Raw genomic sequence first — 23,929 nt, forward strand, 5'->3', positions numbered from 1 at the left:
CACCTATATGTTTTCTAATCTAATTTTAAGTTAGGAGTTTTGACAAGAAAGTTAGACGAATCCTGGTGATAAATAGTCAAAGGTAGATGAACTAGATTGGAGAGCAATCTCTATCTACTCCCTCTGTTCCAAAATTTAGGTCGTTTTGACTTTTCTAAGTTCATAGATTTTATTATGCACCTAGACATACACTATATCTAGATGCATAATAATATCTATGAATCTATAAAAAACTAAAACGACCTACAATTTGGAGCGGACGAAGTACTAATTTACTGTTGTGTTATATTTGTGCTATGATCAAAATATATATGTGGTACAATGTGCCACGGGTGGTTGGATTGTTCATTAATTTAAGAAGACGCATACTTGCAGGCAGGCCCAATCCAGAGACTTCTTTGGCCCGGATCAGAACTAACCCTATAGCGTTCAATGGAGGGGCAAGTATCTGTGACCTTTTCACCTCTGGCTCTGGCGGTGTGGCTCCTAGCATTCGTAGGCATCGGAGGTGAGTCTCTGGAGCTTGGAGATTGGATCAGGCAGGCATAAAAACGGATAAGGAGTCGAGGAGACAGGAAACGAGGAGTCAGCCATCGGCGTTTCGGCGGAGCTGCGGAGGGCATGCGAATAGTCCAGGATTTCTGCTGCTCGTGCTCGTCCGTCCTATGGGTCTGGCCCAACTGGACTACGTAAGCAGCCATAGCAGGCCTGCAGCACTATCTACCTATACCCTATACACGCATACATGGGGATGGGCCCCTCTGTTTTTTGGGCCCAACTGAACAACGGTAGATAGACTGAAACGTGGATGAGCCTTCTCTGCAGTACTACAGAGTACTGCAGAGGGAACCACTTCCGAAATGTTTTGTTCTGGTTCATCAAGATGGTGCTGACAGTTGGATTAACTTTTATAAGTTCTCAACAAAAAGAAAATTCTACGGTCATTTCACAAAACAGCCATCAGACGTAGTCTCAAACAGTTGTTCGTTTTAAGAGGTGAAGTCCCTCGTAGTTGTAGTTGGGCCTGTTGGACTTTCCGGGTGAACAAGTTTGAACCTATGGGCTGCAATCCAGTATCTGATGGGCCTGTCCTCCACCCTGGTGCGAATAACAAGCCCATTTCTCAGAGCCCATCAGGTCTTGGCTGTTGGCAGGCCCCAGCGCTTGCTTCTTCTCATCCTCCTCTCGGCTCCCTCGCCGAAGTCGCCGATGCCAGTCGGTCTCCGGCCGGCGGACGGTTCAAAGATGCCGCAGCAGGGCTGTGATGGGTTTGACCCGGGCGCCGTCGAGGAGGATAGGATCCTCGAGCATATTCGGCTCCCGGTCCACGCCCTCCCCAATAATCCACCATTTCAATTTATATACGCCTGCATTTGTCTGCTGCTTCACTCACCTGCCCCTAATGCATGATTTATTTGCTCCATTATTCTTCTCGACACATTGGCTGCCCCCCTGCTCCTTCCTACGTGTCCCGGCGTCAGAAATAAACCAGCTTGCATACGATCCCTTCCTTTTCTTTTCCTGGTAGAAAGAGATCGAAGTCAATTCACCGGTTCATTTCTACTGCATGCCTGGAGAAAAGTTGGTGGCGTGGTGTTACTAGCTTGCTCACTCACTGATCGTGTCCTACGACTACAGGAACAAGGACCTCCTCTATCTAGGACTAGGAGGCTATTCAGTCACTCACTCACTCTGACCCTATGCTAGGACTAGGAGAAAAGCTACCCGGCCGGGCCTTACCATTGATCGGTCACACCATGCCAAGGACAACCGTACGTACACTAATCAAAGGAAGGGAACATTGTTGCTGTGTGGCCAGCGCTAGCTGCTGCGTGTGCAACCATCTACGTAGAGTACGTGCAATTAAGATCAAATAGTCATGTGTCGTTATACTTTGCATTGAGCCCTGCAAACTGTAACCGAAGCATTTTCCCTTGGCATACAGCATAGCCTGTGACCCAGTGATGAAGATTTCTGTAGGTGGCCAAACACATCTTTTCCAAAAGAAAAGATTTCTGTAGCCTTGGCATATATCTCACTATGTCCATGCATTTCTGTAGGTGGCCAAACACATCTTTTCCAAAAGAAAAAAAAAGAAGTGATAAAGATTGACAAAAGTTAGAAGCATCCATTTTAACGCTCTAGCTAGCCACAGTAAAAATACTACAACACATTCCACAGCATAAGCTTGCTAGCTGCAGGACCGAACGAGAACAAATAATACCACCTCGAAAATGTCAAACTAGAAGAAAAATCCGGGCACCACCACTTGATTTCTTGTCGACCAAATATATCTTCCCCCGTCAAGAAGACACGCTGGCACGAGGGCGCCGGACGACGACGACTCCCACTCGTCTTCACATCCTCTCTCTCTCTCTCTCTCTCGCCACCGTACGTGGGTGACGCCGCGGCGCGCGTACGCGATGGCTGACGCCGAGGCGGCTGCCATCCACCATCATGGCGATCGCTGTCCCGGCGGCGACAACGTCGAGGCCGCCGCCGCGGGGCAGCCGAGCAACAGCAACGGCGGCGGCGCCGCCGGCACGTGGGAGATAGAGGAGATGGAGCCGGAGGAGGCGCGGCAGGCGGGCGGCGGCGTCTCCACAGCGGTCGGCGAGGCCTCCTCCGGCGGTGGCGGCGACGACGTGTACGTGGCGGTCGGCAAGGGCGGGTCCAGCATGGCGGCGCTGTCGTGGGCGCTGGGCCGGCTCACCAGGCCCCGGAGCTTCGTCTACCTCGTGCACGTCTTCCCCGTCGTCACCAGCATCCCCACCCCATGTGAGGCGATCCTCTACTACTCTTATCTGATCTGCTTCAATTTCCCTGACCTCGCCATCTAGTTCGACTCATGATCATAACGGTGATCCGATTTGTGCGTTAGTTCGCATGGTGCCGTTTGGAACACGAGAATTTTAATTTTTTTTCTAGATTCATGTAGGAACGGATCGGATCGGATCAAACTGTTTCCCGTGAAATTCTTGGGTTACAATCAGGCTTGTAGCCCCGCCAACACCAGTCACTATTCCAATAATGTCACAATATTGTCCAATTAATGTTCCTTGAGCTGAACTCGAACAAAAACCTTTCCCTCGGCAAATTGGGAATTAAGAGTCAAATCAGGACTACCATCGTAACAACCAGTGACAGGACAATGTTGCAATTCAGTCTTTGCTTCGGGTCACCATTAATCGGGGTCCCAGAAAGCTGCCTCTTTCGCGTACTACTTCAATCTAGATGGCCATGCTGATGGAAGAATCGAAGGTCAAGTTCTTGGACTTTCTTAAAGGTGTCTTCTTCACGCGCGGGAGTTTCCCTTGGAGCCTTGCTTGTGAACCTCTTTGCGCCAAGAATGCTTTGGGTTTGGGCCCATCGCAAAGCTGCAACAGCAAAGTTCCAAGCGGTTGATGCTGACCTTGTAGAGAGGATCCGAGATACGAACAAAGCCACCCATCATGCGTTAGGTGTGACCTGTGCCTCCTAAACCAAACATGATCTTTGCTTCAGTGGAAGTTGTAGAATCAATTCTCAACGATCACATGCATCCTTTGAGCTCCAAGTAGCGAATGCTAGCAATATACGTGGACCAGGGACCATACGTCCATACAGGATGCCAAAAGCACAAAAAGTAGGTTTGTGAGATGCCGGGTAGCGTATGGCGTATATTGTGATGTTAGACTGCCACTAAAGTGTGAACAAGACCACCACAGTAGGATTCCATTCTGCCAGCTTCTAGTCTTTAGATACAATGACGCTGGCAAGATAAAAATAGACTTTCAGCAGGTTCGGCAACTTACAGAGTGAAAATAACAAAAAAAACATGGATATGTTTCTGTAAGGAGCTGAATTTTCTGAATGTGTTACTGTCTATGTTTTGCATCCGACAATCTGTAAGCAATATTCAGTTAAAAGTTGTATTTTGTGAGGAACCTGACACACCATCGATTTCTGAAATAGTAGGAATGATGCCTAAGAGCCGAGCAAGCCCAGAGCAGATCGAAACCTACTTGAACCAAGAGAGATCGAAGAGGCGAGAGATGCTGCAGAAATTCCTGGATCAGTGCCGCAAATTTCAGGTGAGCAGCTAGACCAGTTCATTAACTGTTCTGACCTCTGAACAAGTTTTGAATCGTAGGACGAAATTGAAGACTCAAATATCATTCTTTTTATACATTCAGGTTACCGTCGATGTATACCTCATCGAGAGCGATCAAATCGCTAACGCAATCATTGAACTTGTTCCTGTCCTGCACATAAAACAGTTAGTGCTGGGAATTTCGAAGTCCAATGTGCGGTAAGGTCTATACCATGCAGCATGGAATTGACAGAAATATAAAATTGTTTGCCAGCCGCTAATGCAAATTTATGCTAAATTTGTTGGAATGAACACAGGAAGCTGAAGAGAGGAAATACAATAGCAGGACAAGTACAAAAGAGCGCACCTCTCTACTGTGAAGTCAAGATCATCTGCGATGGCAAAGAGGTGACGACAGAGACGACTACTGATCCAACACCACCATTGTCACCTGCTCCTATAGATAACAACAGCAGATCTAACAACACGACGCCACTGTCGTCTACACCTAATCATGATAAACCAGATGCAAATGGTGAAGAAAAAGATGGTGAATGCAGAGAACGAAAGAAAATCACAAAGTTTTTAAGATGTTTCTCGTTTTGATTCTCATCTTATTCCTGTTTCAGTCACTTTTAACATCTAGCACATTGTAATTGCGTCACGATTGGACAGCATATATATGTTTGGGATTAAAGTTTTGCCAATGTTTTTGTTTTTAGAAGTTATTGATTTATTGTGTACAAAAAGAGATTTCATGTATATTTTAAAGTCTTTTGCATTTCACTGAATTGTTTTGTGATTTCAGAGGTCCTCATATGTTTATTTAGATGGAGATGAAATGAAGAGTTGCACATGATCGTCAAAGATTGAAAAACACATCGGTAACATGATAATAGTAAGACATGTAGAAACCAAAAGAGTATGTTCCCACCAAAGAAATCTTATTATTTTGGCCTGATCAGAATAGCAAGCACAAGTAATAAATACACAACAGTTTTCTCCCAAATGAAAAGTACATTATCTATTCACTAACAAAATGTTCGTGCGTTGCTACGGTAAAAATCAATTGTGTTTTTAATATCATGGAATTTTTTTATTCCTAGCACTAAAATTTTATTGCACTTATTGGATTGGATGTCTGCACATTTGCTAGAAAACCAAAATAATTTTGACTTAATTATTTCTTTCGATCAAATACTCATTAAGTTTCTACCTTTGTTATTTAAGCAAGAGAGTTGCTAGAGAGAAAAATAGTGTTGTACCATACAGAGCGACCACATTTCACATATAGTCCAGCTTAACAAGCACCGTTATCGTCTTAACATAGCGTACATGCGTTAGTAGACGTGGATCCGTTTCTAATTAAGTGCAAATAGCATAGCGTACAATCAGCCTGCACCGATATTGGTCAATTGCGATAATTTTTATCTTCCCGTGTAATTTTTCTACTCTACAAGGTATTAGACTCCTCATCATAAATGCTATATTCTTTTCAAGCAACAAACAGTTTCTATAGTTTGGAAACTAAATAGATAGCTAGAAAATTTTTAAAAATACTTGTATAGATATATATTCTTTGTAAGCTAAGAATATTTTTTTACCATGGTACCAAAAGGAAAATGGCTATGATCATTGCCACGTATGGCAGGTGATGGTGGATGGCCTAGGATTTCCTTAATTACTCGTATAATAAGCTAAAATCTATTTTCTATTCACAAATGAACTGTAGCCGAAGTGGAAGTGCTTCTTGGGGAGGTAGAGGTCAATGGATCAGATCCCTCCCGTGCATGTTTTTGGATTTCTACTTGCCTTTTTTTTCCAGCAGAGGTTTTCCTCGGTTGGTGGGCAGGCTGGCCGGTTTTCTTCACTTTCTTTTTTGTTCGCGGGCCTGACGGCCTGGACTCCGATTTTTCTCGTAGACCACCCGGACTCCAGATTTTTCACGTCGGGAAGCTCAGTTTCCACCGTTTTTTCTCCGGATTTTCATCGCGATGGATTAGGGGCCGACGTACGAAAAAAACTGGGCAGAAATCTTACTTGTTTTTTTAGCATACTAGCAAAATACTCGTGCGTTGCTACGGTAAAAGATCAATTGTGTTTTTCAAACTAATGATATTTTTTATTTTCATCACTAAATTTTTATTCCACTCAGAGAGAGATGGCCATCGGAGATTAATTTAACTCTCTGGTTTGAATAAAAAATATTTTAATTTAATGGGTATTTGAGTTAAAGGAAATAATTAAGTTAAAATTATTTTGGTTTTCTATTAAATGCGCAGTGGAATAAAAATTTAGTGATGGAAATAAAAAATATCATTAGTTTGAAAAACACAATTGATCTTTTACCGTAGCAACACGGCACTTGCACGAGGTATTAAGAGAGGATGGACCCAAAACAAACATAATTATTTGTTAAACGAATAAAGCACCATCCCTATCTTTTACATTATTAAGTGACATGGACTGAATCAGAGCTAAGTGCTAAGCAATGTGCAGAACCAAACATAGGCAATAGGCAGTTGGTATCTAGAGTAATGACCTTACTGTGCTCCAAAGTTGTCAAGACCCTCATTTGTTCGAAAGAACTGTGTAATGGATGAATGAATTTCTTGAAATTTCTAGCAGTGTAGAAAATGGCCAATAACCCCAACAAAAAGTACAGTAGTAGACATACCACAGTTTTACAACCATCCCACGTTCCCACCTTTACAAACCCACTAATCTTTAACATAGGTACTATCATAATATCCTTCACATTTTCATATTACCAACAGGACCATTACAAGTCCTAAAAATTGACAAATCATAATTCAAGCTTTAATTCAAGCAAAGCTGTACCTGGAGTGTGGAAGCTCATAGAGGGAACAACGCCACGGATGCTATTGAAATAGCATGCCGCCTCACATACATTCCTCACCTGGCCAGACTTTAAATCAAAACTGAATAGCCCATCACCTGTACCCACAAAAATGACGCCGACACCATGAGCAAAGCCAAGAAAATCAGAACAAATGGAGTTTGCATCGACAGAGAGTAACTTCGGGAGGTCAATGACTGATTTGTGCCCATCCCATGCCTCCATCAGGACTTGCCTCCATTGACCACAGGGAGTCTGGGCCCTTCCATTCTTGCGACTCCCAGACCGCCATCCTCCACTGTCATGATTGTGGTACAGGTCCTATAGGACCCAGGAGGTTGGAGATGCACATTGATTTCCCGTGTGGCCAAATCATACTTGAGAATTCTCCTGCTTGAGTCAATAGAGTGCATTCCCAACAATGGCAGAGGGCGGTTCATCGACATGGTACTTGGGGAACTGAACAACAGAGGTCGGCTCACTCCAGGTTCCAGCCTCTGACGAGTAGACCCACAATGTCATGTGCTCGGCACCGGTGCCCAAGAAGACGAAGAAGAAGTGTCCGTGGTGGCAGTCGATGTGGTCACAGGCGCCGCCAGTGCCACAGGCCACGCAGAGCACAGCCACGTTCCAGTAGTCGGCAAGCAGTTGCCCCGTGGGTAGCTGGCTCCACTCGTCTGTCACAGGGTCCCAGACGACGAGGTGGCGAGGCCCCCAGCTCCTGACGCGAAGGAGGCCGCGCTCCTGACGCGGAGGAGGACGCGGCCGTGGCATCGAGCGCGCGCCACTCACGGCGGTCGGCGTGGGGTGGGCGGAAGGAGCAGGTGGGGACGAAGCGGGCTAGGTAGATGATGTAGAAATTCTCGTTGACACGGTTGCAGATGAGGCCGAGCATGGGGGGCGCGCGGTGGAACTCATGGAATCGGCGGCGGAAGCTGCGACCGGAGATGAGGCGGCGCCAGGGCGGCGCGGACGAGGCTATCGGGCTTGGCCGGAGGGAGGCGGAGGAGGATCTCCTCGACGAGCTCTTCTAGCAAAGCCGGGACCGGCGCTGACGAGCTCTTCCAGCAGAGCCGGGATTGGCGCCGCCGCAGCCATGCTGATTTGGTTGGATTCGGCCGCTGGCGACGGCAGCAGCGGCCGCAGGTCGCGGAATCTCCCTCTTTCGCCAGTGAACAGATAAGGTCGCTGCCAGCCTCCCGTGGAAGGAGAAGATTTTTCCTATAACCCCCTCGCTTTCCTCATTTTTCCACCCAAGCCCCTCTATCTTCAAAATTGGATTGCGGGTTGATTTCACGAAATGTCAAGGGTTTTTTTGCAAAATAAGGCCGACGTCCAGCAGCGACGTTGCTTGCTTTAATAATAGATATAGATAGATATAGATATAGATATAGATATAATAACTATATTCTGTTTTTGGCATCTGCTGTTTAGAGATTCGGACAAAACCAATAAGCTATATTGAGATATGAATGCCGGTTCTGCCATCATATCTGGTCAACTTATAAGCATTTGAAATCATTAGTGCCAAGATATGGAAGTGCCGGTTGACCTGCATCATTAGTTTGTTCTTGGAATTACTTGAACAAACACAGTCGTGGGGTTCAGACCGAGCACATTATATGAAGTTTATAATGCATTGACTGAACGTACAGCGAAGAACAGAGCATTATTAACTCAGATATGAAACATCGTTGCTGTGAGAGATGATAAATATAAATAAGTTACATACAACAGTAACTAGATATTCATATCACGCAAAGGATTTTTGACTCGTTGGAAGATTAACCAATGCACTGTACAATTTGTTGAGGAACACAAATTTAAACATCCAATTGTTCACTTTTACAGAACAGAAACAAGTTGACAAATGAAAATCCACCTACCATTCATCTGCAAACACATAGATGCAAAGATCCTACTTTATCCAAATTCAAAGAAAAGAAAAATCGTCATATTCTCCTAAAAGAAACCAAAGTTATCGGAACCTTTCTGGGCAGCACCAGTAGAAGCAGCAGTCTCTGATGCCGATACAGGCTGTTTCTAGACCCTCCCAATCTCAAAAGGCCTTGGCACCTCTGGAGGGCTTGCACAGCGTATCATTGTGGATTCGCACCTTCAACAAGTGGGTGCTGTTTTATCTCTAGGCACCATGCTTATACTCAATTGTTATTGGGGCTCCTTGACAAGAAGACCCATTATTTCTGGCTGAGAAGCTCACAAAATGGTACTAAGAGAAACACATTGGCTGACCAATGGCATTGAACACTGTTGTCCAGTTTCCTGAGCCTTTCAATGGTGTTTTCCCAAACAGAAGCGAATCAGTTTGATCCGTTCGATCAGCGCAGGGATGAAACCGAAATTGTACTATCAGGAAACAAACATGAATTTTGCTTCAGCGAGGCTCTCAGAATCTATTCTCAAAGATCATGTACAGCCTTTGAGAGCTCTAAGAAGCGAATGATAGAAAGATATTTGTACCATACAGGATGCGAAAAAATAGATTTGTGAGATGCCAGGTAGCGTAGGGCGTAAACTAGTATGTGATGTGATGTATGTTAGACTGCCACTGAAGTGTGAAAAAAATCAGCACAGTAGGATTCCATTCTGCCAGTTGCTAATCTTCGACACAATCACTATACTACTTCATGAAAATAGACTTTCATGTCGTTCAGCAACCTCAAGGAAAAGTAAAAAGGGAAAAGTTTCTGAAGGTCTACAGTCAAGGCCTGGGTAGTGGAGCTTTCTGAATGTTTGTTGCATCTAAAGCTCTAAACAGTATAAGGCATATATTGCGCGAAAGCGGACATACCTAGCCTTCCGATTTCTGAAGGAATGATGCCTAAGATCCAAGCGAGCCCAAAGCATATTGAAACTTATTTGAACCAAGAGAGATCCAAGAGGCAAGAGATGCAGCAGAAATTCCTAGAGCAGTGCCACAAATTTCAGGTACGCAGCTGGACCAATTCTTGGACAGCTCTGAGTTCTGATCATATTTATAGGTAATAATCTGTAGCTGTAGGACAACATTAAAGTCATTCTTTATATTCATTCTACCATCAATGTTTACCTCATCGAAAGCAACCAAATCGCTAGCACAATCCTCAAACTTTGTTACTGTCCTGCACATAAAGCAGCTAGTACTGGAAATTTCAAAGTCCAATGTGTGGTAAGGTCTATACCATGCAGCATGGAATCGACAGAAATACAAATTCCTTACCTGCTGCTATGAACACAGGAAGCTGAAGAGAGGAAACACAACAGCAGGACAAAGAAGAGTGCACCTCTCTGTTGTGAAGTCAAGATCATCTGCGATGGCAAGAGGTGACAACTGAGGCAATTGCTGATCCAACACCACCACTATCATATTCTCCTGTAAACAAGAGCCGATCCGGCAACCCAACACCACCATCATATGCACCAAATAATGATATCACAGCTGCAAATGGTGATGGAAAAGACAGTGAACCCAAAGAAAGAAAGAACACAAAGTTTTTGAAATGCTTCTTGTTATGATTTTTGGCTTTTCAGATACTAGTACATGGTAATTGCATCATGATTGAACAGCATAAGTTTGATATTAACATTTTTTCCACTGTTTTTGTTTGTGAAGTTAATGATTTACTGTATACAAATAGATGTTCTGTATATGTGGAAACTTTTCAGCATTTCGCTGATTCTTCTTGTGATTGAAGAGTTTTGTTTAGTGAAACAACGAGTTGTACCTGATGACAGAAAAAGTTAGAAAACACATGAAAGTGAACGTAACAGACACATGAAGAAGAGTATAATTTCCCTGACAAAAGCTTAGTAATTTTAGCAGCTCCGAATATCAAATACAAGAAATATACCACTTCTCAGTACAGCCAGAATAATGGCACACATTCTCATGTGGACAAAAGACCAAGTAATAAAAGAGGTGGGAAAGAGAGAAGAGAAACATCATAGAAACAAACCTGATTATGGGAAGGGACATGGGACATTATGGCAAATATCAACATACTAGCGTACATTTTTGCTGCATCTGCTATTTAAGGATTAGGATGATTCCATGATATTTACTGAGATATGACTATACGAATGCAACTTCTGTGAAGACAAGTATATTAAGTCATCTGTGCCAAAACAAGGAAGTGCAAATTGATCTGCAGTATTAGTTTATTCGGGACGGTACTTCAATCAATCACTACTCAGCAAAGATTCGTCACATAATGTAATTAATAGCAAGCACACTATAATGCATCCAGCAAATATATACAACAAAAGACAATTGAATGGTCGAGCAGCTACAACTTTAAAATCAAATGCTTCCATGAAAAAAATAATTACTGTGGGAATTTGAATGACAAATATAAGCTGCATAGAACTAAAATTGGAATTTCTGCTGCACTACAAGAGTTGTTGAACAGAAATCTGAACACTAATTGTTCAATTTGAAAGAACAGAAACAATTTCACAGGGACAAAAATCTGCCTACTACTCATCTGCAAACACACAGATGCAAAGATCCTACTTTATCCAATTGCTACAAACAAGAGCAAAATCATCCTATTCCCTTAAAAGAACCCAAACTCTAAATAGTTATCAGAACCTTTCTGGGAAGCACCAGCAGAAGCAGCAGACTCCGAGGTTGACGCAGGCTGCTTCGGGGGCTTCCCAATCTCAAAAGGCCGAGGTACCTCTGGAGGGCTCGCACAGCGTATCAATGCCCAATTCACACCCTCAAAAAACGGGTGCTGTTTTATCTCTGTTGCACCACGCTTATAACCCAATCGTTGTTGGGGCTCCTTGGCAAGAAGGCCCCTTATTAGATCCCTGGCTGGGAAGCTCACAACTGGGTACTCAGGGAAACGTAGCGGCTGCCCAATGACATTGAACAGTGTGGCCCGGTTGCCTGAGCCTTTGAATGGTGTTTTTCCAAACAGAAGCTCATATAAGAATATGCCAAAGGTCCACCAGTCAACAGCACTACCATGACCATCACCTTTGATAATTTCGGGTGCCAAGTACTCATGTGTACCGACAAATGACATTGATCTTGCATCACTAGGTTCTGCTATAAGCTCAGGCCATGGGCTGACCTGGTTGACAACTTCAGGCTTTGGTTTTCGATCTTTCTTCGACTTAGAGAAGAGACGTGGGCCAAAGCATGTCGTGGGAGCTGTACATGATGGCTGCATCATGCAGGATGGTTTGACACAAGCTTGTTGAGCACTGTGTGCTTGGTTCTTTCTAAGTGATTCTGCATCAGGGTTAGACGACCTGATCAGCGTTGGGCTCACTGCACAGCGAAGGGAGAGGTCGAAGTCGGTAAGCATGATGTGTCCATCCTCTCGGATAAGGATATTTTCCGGCTTGAGATCACGATATATGATACCGAGCATGTGCAAGTACTCCAACGCAAGGAGAATTTCAGCTACATAGAATCTGCAATTCACAAGCAAATGTAATATAAGTAAAGCAGCTCAATACTGCAGCAAGAACAAGTACTACAGACTTAACTTAGCATAATAAATAAATAAGTTGCAAAATAGACAAGTCCAAGAATAATAATATATTGGGTTTGTTCCATGCTGTCTGGTGCCTTTAGTAAGGCATATGAATGTAAGCTGCAGTAAATTAATGAACTATATCAATTCCTAGTCATGCATTTTATCTTTGCAGATGCTTATTTCTTGTTATCTGACTAGACAAGCTTATGCAGCCAAGTGGATAACACAGAGACCATATTCCTCCACAAGTTACTCAAAATAAACCATATTGTGTCCTCTACACCACCTATCTATCATCTGCATGGGGGTAAAACATAATAAATCAGACGTACTTGACAGCTTGTTCTGGAAAATACTTGCCACGCTGCCTTTGCCGAAGTGTATGCATGTCTCCCCCAGGGCAAAACTCCATAACCAGACATGAGAATTTATCAGTCTCAAAGTGGGTATACAATGTAGGAAGAAAGGGGTGGTCCAGGCACTGCAAGATATCCTTCTCAGTCTGGGATCGAAGCAACTTTTTTCGACTTGCAAGCGATGCCTTGTCCATGACCTTCATTGCAAAATAGCTCTTTGTTCCACTCAATTCTGAAAGATACACACTGCCAATGTCACCGCAGCCTAGCTTCCTCAACAACTTAAAATGGCTCAGCCCAAGGATACCATCTCTGGTCCTGATCATCTGGATTGCCTCCCAGCGCGAATCATTTGCCTTATGAGGCTTGGTGATGCTACTGATGCTGCTACACAAGCTCTCATCACTGATATCACTGCTATTGCTTGGTCTGTATCTGCTACTGATTTCTCTTTCTCCTGTCTCAGATCTTTTGATAAGCCTGCCACTTTCATTTGCCTTTGCTAGACTACACTCCTTATCCAATGTTGAAGATGGTTTCAAGCTTCTACCCGTATTATCATGGTCCACAACTTTCTTCTCTTCAACCACAGGGCACTCTGAAACCATTTTATCTTGCATTTCTCCAAAAATCTTGTTCAAAGTAGTACGATCAACTGGCTCATTTGGCAGGTGGTTTGGTTTCTGCTCCTTGGACTCCACTTCAGAACTTGGTTTGCTCTCGCTATCTATTTCAGGCAGCCTTCTTGGCACCGATGCGCTGGGTTGATTCAGCCTAGCAGACTCCAAAGAGGAACCAATCTGAGAATGCAGCTTCAGAGTTTGAATGTCTGGGACTGCTGGGGGTGCTTGAGGCAATACCTCTGTAGCCATTGTATCTCAAACAAAATTATACCCTGAATCAGACCACAGAATACAAAAAATCTTCTACAAGCACAGTTCAATCAAAGATTCAAGCTTGGCACAGCACTGGATAACTGAATTGCAGCCTTCGATTCAGAAAAATCTGCGTAGAAGAACAAAGATTCAATGAGTAGACATAAAAAACAGAAATTAATAAAGTCCATGGGCAAAAAAGAAAACACCAACCTAATACCCAGAGCGAAATCAAGAAATAACCTCCAACTCATATCCGTCCACCCTCCAACACATAGAGATTTCTCAGCTCTCACAACCTGGAGCACACTGTTCACCCACACTTGCAGTTGCAGAGTTCAACCCCCAAACTGAAAAATGCCGGTTGATGGCTGACTCATATGGCCTTAATAAACTGCCGAGCCTGCCCAACCTCCCACTAACCGCAATCATATATCCTACAGATCCAGCAGTCCCCCCACACCGCGAATAAACAAAGCGCTAGGGATCAGCAAAGATGGCTTGTCCTGTCAAGGGCGCCATCTTTTCCACTCAAAAGGGGAGCACGGTGGCTCCCATCCGCCACCACCCACACCAGAATTAGCCCTTTGCGTAGTTTCCTGCCGGCGCAATGCCGCCGGTGAAACACGTAGGCAGAGAGGCCTGCAGATCAATGGTGCACCCCTTTGGCGCGGCAAGGGGTGCGTTTATGGCTCCAGTCACATCAAGAGGAGCTTTTGTTGGCGGAAAGGGGTGAGGAACGAAAGCGAGAAATCAAAGAACGGCCCGAAAGCGGAGGACACCTTTTCTTCTTTCTGCGAAATGCTGGGGCGCGAAAATCTTTGCAGTTCGTATCGTACGGAGGGAGGAAAGGAAAGGAGGGAGGCACGAACCCGTCCAGGAGACGCAGATCTATGGAGCGGTGGAATCGCATTGCAAGAACAGCAAGGGGGGAAAGAAAAACGAATCGAAAAATGGGGGGCGAATCCCAGTGAAAGAGCCGGACGGGAGAAGAAATTTCTCACCAAAATGTATCTACGGCGTCCGAGACGAATCCACGAACCAATCGGAGAGGCGGAGTCCGGTGAGCGGTGGTGACTGGTGACACACGACGTAGGAGGATCGATGTCAGGGTCGCATTTGACCGAGGATCTCCCGTGGGCTGCCGCGCCGCGTCATGCGTGCAGGGGCGCAGTGCGTGGGCGAAGTGTAGGAGCAGGGTGGTGACCGAACACGGGACAGGGAGAGGAAGAAGGGCGACGTGCCAAGTTCCGAAAGGCCACAGCTCTCTCTCTCTCTCTCTCTCAAACTGCTGTGGATTCGTTCAGAGATCCTGCGCGCAATGATTCGATCCCGTCTCAAATGTTTGGCGGCCTCCAGCTGACGTGGTCTCCTCTCGTCACTCTCACTTGTTTGTCCCGAAATGACATGGCCCGTAGGGATGGATATGGACGTCTAAATCCAAATTATTTGATTTCGTGTACGCTAAAAAAAAGTTAATATGGTTATCCGTATTCGTATTCATTTTTAATGCGGATGTCAAATGGATGTATCTGGATTCGATTTTAAGCGTTTTTATCTATTCAATTTCATATTTGTATTCGATAAAAATGTGAAATATCCGATATTATCAGTATCCGCAAAATAAAAAGTACCCAATGAAGCCACCTAAAATTTATTTATATTACTAAATACTAATTATAAATAATGTTAATTTTAATATTACTAATAAAATAATTATTTACACCATTTAAACTATTAAAAAAATTATCTATATGACAAATCCTTAACCATTTCTTTTTTTTGACAATGACTAATTATGATAACCTAATATTACTAGTGATATACAATGATAGAGTTTAATTAATTTTAATATGACTAATAATGTTAAATTTAAATACATTATATTATTTACTAAATGAATGATTTAAATGTATTAATGAACTTATTTTTTATTATTAAATGATATATATGTATGAAAATACTTATTTTTATATTTATTTTGATATATTTAATTATTTATCAATTAATATTTTATTTTTAATAAGATATCTATTATGTACTATTCTCATAATTTACTCCCTACATGTAACATGATTTTTGATCAATTATAAAACCATCGATACTCGTTATAACGCTATGTTATAAGTGGAGCAAGTGTCTGAATGCTAATCATGAATGCGAACTATTCGTTTTGTATTTGTATTTGATAAATATTCATATTCATATTCGAATTCGAATTAAAATGTGCTAAATAGTACTATTCGAATTTGATTCCATGCGTATTCGACACGAATCCATCCCTAATGCCTGGCTGCCTTCAAGGGTTCAACCTTCCCGTCAGTACAAGTACAATAACCGAAATCTTTTTCTTTTTTTCTATGCTATAAAGAATGAGCAAATTGAGGTCGATTCCCACTCACAATTATACCCAGGTATCTCTCACATAGGGTACACTTGTTAGGCCAAATCAGATCAAAATGGTTGACGAAGGTAATGGGAGACGAAATATTCCCAGCACTCCCACCTATCGCGTCTAATATTTACAATTTTTATCACTGCATGTTTTTTACTTGCTTAGGACCTTCCAATTCAAACCTCTGAAATAATCAATCACTAATCACACGAAATCCCTTCCAATTACGTCAAAACTCTTCCAATTATGAGCACACAGTCCGCATTAATCAAATGAATTGATTGATTGACTATCAATCATAGTTAATCCAGAGCAACTAAATCACCAATCACATTGAATCCTTTCTTATTATATCGAGACCTTTCCAATTACGAGCCTATTGTCCCACCAATCAAATTGATTGATTGATTGACGATCCATCATGGTCAAACTGGAACAATTAGATCACCAATCACATCGAGTTCCTTCCAATTATGTTGAAACCCTTCAAATTATGAGCCAATAACCCTATCAATCAAATTAATTTATTGATTGGATCTTTTGATTGATTGAAGTATGGATACTTTCCTTTCCGATCTCTATCTGGTATATAAAAGGTGCCCTCCTCCCTAGGCCAAATTCATCCCCCAGCCCATTACTTCAAAGAGAGTCATTTGCTGCTACATGATGCTTTCGTGTCTTTTTAGCTTGCTATGGCACAATCTCATGGATCTGAGGTTGACATAGTAGCAGAGTTAGGTTTTGTTGGTCGGACATATCGCAGTTTACTTCATCCATATGGAACATGGGAATTATATTTGTGTGATTCCAGGTTACTTATTTTCAGTTTACTAATAACGTAATTGGATTTTTTTTAAAATGTTAATTTATTTGGAACATTTTTTTATCTAAATGATAATAGCTTTATTTGTTTACCATTTTTCTATTTGATACCATAAATAATAATAAATTCTAATCAATTTTATATTTATTATGTTTTTTTATAAACCCATGCCACGTGCACGGGTATCTTCACTAGTAAAAATGAAACGACTGCGGCAGCAAAATCCAGTCGTTTGTCCTTGAGTAACAAATCGATTTCATCGACAAACGGCCTGATCCTGTCGGATTTCCTGGTCGTCGGTTTATATCATTTGCAATGCAGTCGTTTCATTTGTACCTGCAAAAAATTCAGCAAAGCGTTGTCCAGGTACACCGTTCCCTGACTGTGACTGAGCCCATACGAACGGCAGCAGGGCAGCGGAACCGAGGCAGCGGCTCAGGTAACAGCACGGCCCGTTGATAGATTTTTTTACTGTTCCCTGTCCGAATGCGTTGAACCCTAATTTGGCCGCATGGACCAAGTACTGTGCAGGTGCAGCCACACGCTCCCATTCAGCATTCTGGTTTCTTTATTTACTGTTCAGTTCCCGTTGCCTGATGGCATTTTTATACTCCTAGTTCAAAGTACCGGTTCAAATTCATAAATTTTTTAAATTGTGGAGCCCGAACGTTTCATCAAAACTTAAAAGTTCACTTTTCAAAAAAAAAAACTTAAAAGTTCACATGTACTGAAATCCATGGATGTGTAAGCTCCTATTTGTCAAATACTCCCATAAGAATTTTGGATCTGCTTGCAGGTGCCGAAAATTGTGGCTATGGATGCAGGACATACTCCGGTAGTATGCAGCTAACAACACAGACTAAGAGAATAACAGATTGTATTCATTCATATTTGTGGCATTTCGTAGTAGTAGTTTAATAACACGGTGTATGGTGATTGATCACTCTCATTAGTCCCATACTCTCAACTGGGTTGGTCTCAGACTAGTCGTATAGGGCTAATTATCGTACTCATCTTTCCTCAAATTGAGAAGAGTAAAAATGCACGAGCGGCCATTATATTTGTTAGCGTGTTTTAGTAGCCATCGCACTTTGAAAAAGTATGATTGCGGCCATTAAACTCAAGCCTCAGTTACCTAAAATTTCAACTTTGGCACTATGCAAAAAGAAGATTCTCCATCACATCAAACTTACGGTACATGCATGGAGTACTGGATCCTGTTTAGTTGCCCGATTTTGGACAACCAAAATCACTGTGCCAGCACTGTAGCATACTGTAGTGTTTCGTTTGTATTTGTGAATTATTGTCCAAACATTGACTAATTAGGCTCAAAAGGTTCGTCTCGCAAAGTACAACAAAACTGTGCAATTAGTTTTTAATTTCGTCTAAATTTAGTACTCCATGCATGTACCGCAAGTTTGATGTGATGGGGAATCTTCTTTTTGCATAGTACCAAAGTTGGGATTTTGGGGGAACTAAACAAGGCCCTGAATGTAGACGAAATCAAAAACTAATTGCATAGTTTAGTTGTACTTTGCGAGACGAATCTTTTGAGCCTAATTAGTCCAAATTTGGACAATAATTCACAAATACAAACGAAACACTACAGTATGCTACAGTGCTGGCACATTGATTTTGGGCAACGCCTCACACGACTACAACAATCCAATCATTAGCTCATTAATTGTACATATTTTGATGAAGTGGCGTCCAACAAGACCTAACTAAGGTTTTTTATTTTCAAAAAAACCACATATGTATTTAGCGAATTATTATCTATGTCGTAAGTGCCGGTAGATGGTCACAAGACTCACAATTTTAGTGGCTCATTCAGTGCTCTGATCCACCCTTTAATCTTCCATCTCATGTCGCTCCATTTTTCCTCGTTTATGAACCAAGACTGAAAAACGGCAACAGGGCCTCGAGCTGCATGAATGAGTTGGGGGAGAGGGAGTGTACGTATGCGGCGAGTTCCATCACCTCCACAAGCTTGTGCTTCTCCAGAGGTGGCGTGATATACTGATATGGATGAGCTGAGGTTCACCAGTAACGCGAGGTTGAGATGCTCCGGCTGTGGCAAGATGCAAGTGAACTTCATCGGGCGGGGGCATGAGTTCGAGCTATGGGAGCTTTCATCGGCGGGGCGAGGTCGAGCCACTCTGATGGTGGGCAAGATGCAGGTGAGCTTCACCACCGGGGTTGAGCTTGATCTGCGAGAGCTTCACCCAGTGGGGATAAAATTAGCAAAGAGGAGGGGGTGCCCCTTCTAGCCAGCGGACTGGAGCCATGTTCAGCAAGGACTAAACTTTTCCTGACCTTGCTACACATGGATGAGCAATTGAGCGTTACCATTTTTCTGCCCAAGGCGATCGATAATTGCTGCCTCCAACATAGACCGAGCGTCCTATCTAAAATGTACTGTTGGGTGCGTCGAGCAGTTTGGACCTGTGTGCGGGCAGTGAGGACAATGGAGCCGATGTCACAGAGGTATTGGCATCGAAGTCGGACGGCTGTAGCGGATCACCTCCGGTCACTGCGCAGGGTACGTCTCCCGCACACGCGCTGGCGGAAATTAGTGATCGGCATGGCACCGCTCCGCTGGCAAGTGCAGACCCAGAGCAAGTGGCCACTATGTTTGCAGGCTGTGACCCTGAGCCTGTTGTCGAATCAGACGACATCAAGAGATCTCGTGTGCCTGGTGATCTGGTGGCTAATGTAAACAATGAAATGGCAAATAAAGATGCAGATACACAGTTTGAGGGAGCAGGACACAATCTCGTCCTGGATACCCCTGAATTGGGTCAGGTGCTGGGGAATACATCAACAGCTAGCCCAAATTTTTGTGAGCTGCCTCGTCATATGTTACGAGCATTGTCAAAAAAAAAAAAAAATGGCATCCGTGCAAACCTTTCAAATGTAGCAATGGCAGAGGCTCTACAAGCATTAGACATTGTCATTGGAATTGAGGAGATTAAGCTAACAGCTGCATCCGGAGGCAATCAAGTGAGGAAAAGGTCAAGCAAGCGGGCATCGGCTTCGGGTGATGTCAAAGTGATGGAGAAGGCAATGAACTTGGTGACGAAAAAGAATTCTATGGAGCCAGGTAATTCTTGGTCTTTTCCATCTATTTCAGATTCAACCATTACTTCTAGAATTGCAAACCTGGGTGTTTCTTTGGGTAGCAATGATAGTATTATTCTATCTGCTGTCACTTCTATAAAGAACATAGAAATTGATAGGTTTAAAGTGTCGCCTAACAATAAGTCTCTCCTAAGATTAACCTGAACGAGGATGACGATGACAGATTAGACGCACAACTCAATCAATGTTTTGCTGAAAATATGCATGAGGAAGGGTATCATCAGATTTGTACTGATCTCATTGCTACCCCGCAGGAAAAAAATTCAACTCTAGGAAATTAAACTAAAGGGGGCGGCTTCCAAAGAATCCATAACACCGTTTGAGCTAAGTTCCAAATGAAAGGGGTCTTCTGCCTCTCGGCTAGAAGATACGGTTAAAGAGGAGCAGCTTGATTTTATTGCCCTCATGAAAACAGGTCGGGACCAATTCCCAGATATGACCCTTAAAAAATTATGCGGTGGTAAAGAATATATTTGGTATTGCATGGCACCGCCTGGACGATTCGGTGGAATATTCTCTTTGGTATTGATCTAACGGTGTTTGATATTGGAGCCATAGATGAGGGGAATTTTTATGTGAAATTCACTCTTCGTAATAAAAAAAGATGGTTTCAAATGGGCTTTGTTCGCAGTGTATGGACCTGCACAACAACATGACAAAGAAAAATTCTTAATAGAGATGGCTCATTCGTATGCCTTTCATAATTGGTGGAGATTTCAATATTATGCGTCGTCCTGAGGATAAAAATAAAGATAATTTTTATGCAAAATGGCCAGATCTTTTTAACATGGTCATTCAGTCTCTAGATCTCAAGGAAATTGAAATGTCTGGTCGCCAGTATACTTGGGCGAGGAGTGGGGATGACCCAACCTTTGAAGAACTAGATAGAGTATTGGTTAGTACTGAGTGGGAATAAAATTATCCTCTCACAACAGTTCAGGCAAGAGACAGGAGTAATTCAGACCGCACACCTTTATTATTGAGCACGGGTACGTCTTCCCATAATAGGTCACAAACTTTGTTTAAATTTGAACGTGGCTGGCTAATAAGAGATGGCTTTTATGAATTGATTGCCAATAATGGCAAGCAGAATCTAGAGGAGACGCTGCTATAAACAAATGGCAGAATAAAATAAGGTCTCTTCGGTAACTTCTGAGAGCTTGGGCCAAAAATTTTATAGGCCAGAATAAAAAAGAAAAGAAAATTTAGTGGCAATGATTGATGACCTAGATAAAAAGTCAGAAATGAATAGGCTCTCTAGCCATGACTTAAATACGAAACGCTATCTCAATGAACGATTAGTTCACCTGTTGAGAGAAGAAGAGATCAAGTAGTATGAGAGAGAAAAACCAAAAACCTCTTGGAAGGTGATGATAACACCCAAAATTTCCACTTGGTTACTAATGGCAAACATAGAAAACAACATACTTTCAAATTAGAACAGGAAGATGGAGTTATAGTGGGTGATGCTGATTAAAAGTATATATCACAAACTATTATAAGGGTCTATTTGGTCCACTAGAGCATAATAACTTTAGCCTGGTGGAACATCAGAATCAAGATATACCTCAGGTTTTAGAGGAGAAAAATAATTTCCTCACAACACCATTCGCAGAGAAAGAGGTAAAAGAGGCAGTATTCCAAATGGAACATAATAAATCACATTGCCCAGATGGTTTTCCAGCAGAATTTTATCAGGTTTTCTGGGATATCATAAAATCGAATCTAATGGCGCTCTTCATAGATTTTTTTGAAGAGTGCCTCCCTCTTTATAGTCTCAACTTTGTAGTAATCACCCTACTTCCAAAAATAAATGAGGTAATAAAGATACAACAATATAGACCCGTCTGCCTACTTTCTGTAAGCTTTAAAATTTTCACTAAAGTTGCTACAAATAGGCTCATGGGAGTGGCTAGCAATATGGTTCGACCTTCCCAAACAGCATTCATGCCAGGTTAGAATATCATGGAAGGAGTAGTGATATTACATGAAACCGTTCATGAGTTACACACAAAGAAACTTTATGGGGTAATACTCAAAATTAACTTTGAAAAGGCCTACGATAAAGTAAAAAGGTGTTTTCTCCGAACTCTTCGAATTAAGGGTTTAGTCAACAATGGTGTACATGGATTGAAAAATTTGTTTCAAGAGGAAGTGTGGGCATCAAAGTTAATGATGACATTGGGCACTACTTCCAAACAAAAAAAAGGTCTCAGGCAAGGCGATCCTACGTCACCCATCTTATTCAATATTGTGGCAGACATGCTCTCTGTATTAATTAAGAGGGCAAAGGAAGATGGTCAAATTAGAGGGGTCATTCCTCACCTTGTGGACGAAAGAGTTGTCTATTATGTAGTATGCAGATGATACAATTTTGTTCATGGACCATGATTTGGAGCAAGCTAAAAATATGAAATTACTACTCTGTGTCTATGAAATTACTGCTCTGTGTCTTTGAACAATTACTTCCATAAGAGTGAAATCTTTTGTTATGGGGAGGCCAAACAATATGAGAAAGAATACACTGAACTGTTTGGATGCGATTTAGGGGCTCTACCCTTCAAGTACTTAGGAATCCCAATGCACCACTGTAATCTCTGTAATGCGGACTGGGGTGTAATTGATGATAGATTCAAATGTAAACTAAGTACTTGGAAGGCCAAGCATTTATCTTATGGAGGTAGATTGGTTTTATTGAATTCAGTCCTAAGTATCCCCCATGTTCGTGATGTCATTTTTTGAAATCCCAAAAGGTGTCCTTAAAAGACTAGATTTTTATATATCTAGGTTCTTTGGCAAAGCAATAATGATAAACAGAAATATCGCCTAGATAAATAGGAGATCCTGTATCGTTCCAAGGATCAAGGGGGTTTGGGCATAACAAATCTATTGATTAAAAATAGATGCCTTCTGAGTAAATGGTTATTGAAACTACTCAATGAAGAAGGAGCTTGGCAGATCTTGCTCAGAAATAAATATCTGAGTTCGAAGTGTTTGTCACATGTTAGAATTAAACCTAGAGACTCACATTTTTGGAAAGGTCTTTTAAAAGCTAGAGACGATTTTCTTCAATTTGGGACCTTCAAAATAACAGATGGTTCACAAACTAGATTTTGGGAAGATACTTGGGTAGGCCCCAAACCACTTAAAGAGCAATACTCTAGCCTATATATATATTACCCATTATCCCCACAATACGGTGGCAGATGTTATTAACCAAACGCCACTGAATATCTCTTTTTGAAGGGCTCCAAGTGGGGATAAGTTGAGTGCTTGGAATGACATGGTGGTAAAAGTAGCTAATTACCAGCTATCCAATGGGAGGGACATTTTTGTAACATCCGCGGAAATCACCAACTAAACTCACCCGTTAAAAAAAATCGCTTTTAAAATCTTTTTACCGCTGAGCACCCGGAAATCAAAAATCTTCCCGGCGATTTCGCCGTCCCGGCACCCAAGCCGACCTCCATCATTTTATCCGTGCCCGTATTTTCCGCCGCGTGCCGTCGTCAGACGCCGCGCGCGTGCTCCGACCGCGTGCCGCGAACACCGTCGGTTCCCCCTTTTTTTCCTTTCTCTTTCCCCCTCCCTTTTTCTTTTTCTTTCTTTTCCTTCTCCTTTCTTTTCTTCTTTCTTCTTCCTCCTTCCTTCTTCTCTCTCCTCCTTTCTTCTCCCTGGCACCCGGAGCCACTCCTCCTGGCGCCACTCCTCCGGCCGCCCCCCCTCCCCGGTGCATTCACTCCCTGCCGTCACTCCTCCTGGCGCCACGACCACCGGCCGCCTGGGCCCGTGCGCCTCGGGTCCCGTGCGACGCTCGGGCACCGGTCCCGTACGGCCCGCCTCGCCGGCCCTGGCGCGCCGCCCGTCGGCCCCTCCCGCATGCCCCCCCGCATGCCTCCGAGCCCACTCAACGCC

General features: G+C 42.9%; 2 protein-coding genes and 1 long non-coding RNA gene across 4 annotated transcripts; 1 reads left to right on the plus strand and 2 right to left on the minus strand.

Moving 5' to 3' along the window:
• Positions 1-2,154: 2,154 nt before the first annotated feature.
• Positions 2,155-4,796, plus strand: LOC101782821 (U-box domain-containing protein 35). Its single transcript, XM_004965198.4, has 4 exons — positions 2,155-2,778; positions 3,955-4,073; positions 4,176-4,291; positions 4,390-4,796. The coding sequence occupies exons 1-4, from the start codon at positions 2,424-2,426 to the stop codon at positions 4,676-4,678; spliced, it is 879 nt and encodes a 292-aa protein (XP_004965255.1). The 5' UTR covers positions 2,155-2,423; the 3' UTR covers positions 4,679-4,796.
• Positions 2,984-8,127, minus strand: LOC105914310. Its single transcript, XR_001163906.2, has 3 exons — positions 6,914-8,127; positions 4,440-4,580; positions 2,984-4,244 (listed from the first exon to the last, which is right to left on the minus strand). It is a non-coding gene; the product is annotated as an uncharacterized LOC105914310 (long non-coding RNA).
• Positions 8,128-11,269: 3,142 nt separating this feature from the next.
• On the minus strand, positions 11,270-14,934 carry LOC101783223 (protein kinase G11A). 2 transcript variants are annotated; one of them, XM_004965200.2, is made up of 3 exons: positions 14,660-14,934; positions 12,757-13,785; positions 11,270-12,359 (listed from the first exon to the last, which is right to left on the minus strand). In XM_004965200.2, the coding sequence occupies exons 2-3, from the start codon at positions 13,650-13,652 to the stop codon at positions 11,489-11,491; spliced, it is 1,767 nt and encodes a 588-aa protein (XP_004965257.1). In that variant the 5' UTR covers positions 13,653-13,785; positions 14,660-14,934; the 3' UTR covers positions 11,270-11,488. The 2 variants fall into 2 exon arrangements, with proteins under 2 accessions (XP_004965257.1, XP_004965256.1); XM_004965199.3 differs by lacking the exon at positions 14,660-14,934 and adding an exon at positions 13,869-14,652.
• Between the last annotated feature and the right edge of the window lie 8,995 nt (positions 14,935-23,929).

Source organism: Setaria italica, chromosome IV (assembly GCF_000263155.2).
Source record: "Setaria italica strain Yugu1 chromosome IV, Setaria_italica_v2.0, whole genome shotgun sequence".
Classification (NCBI taxonomy): Eukaryota; Viridiplantae; Streptophyta; class Magnoliopsida; order Poales; family Poaceae; genus Setaria; species Setaria italica.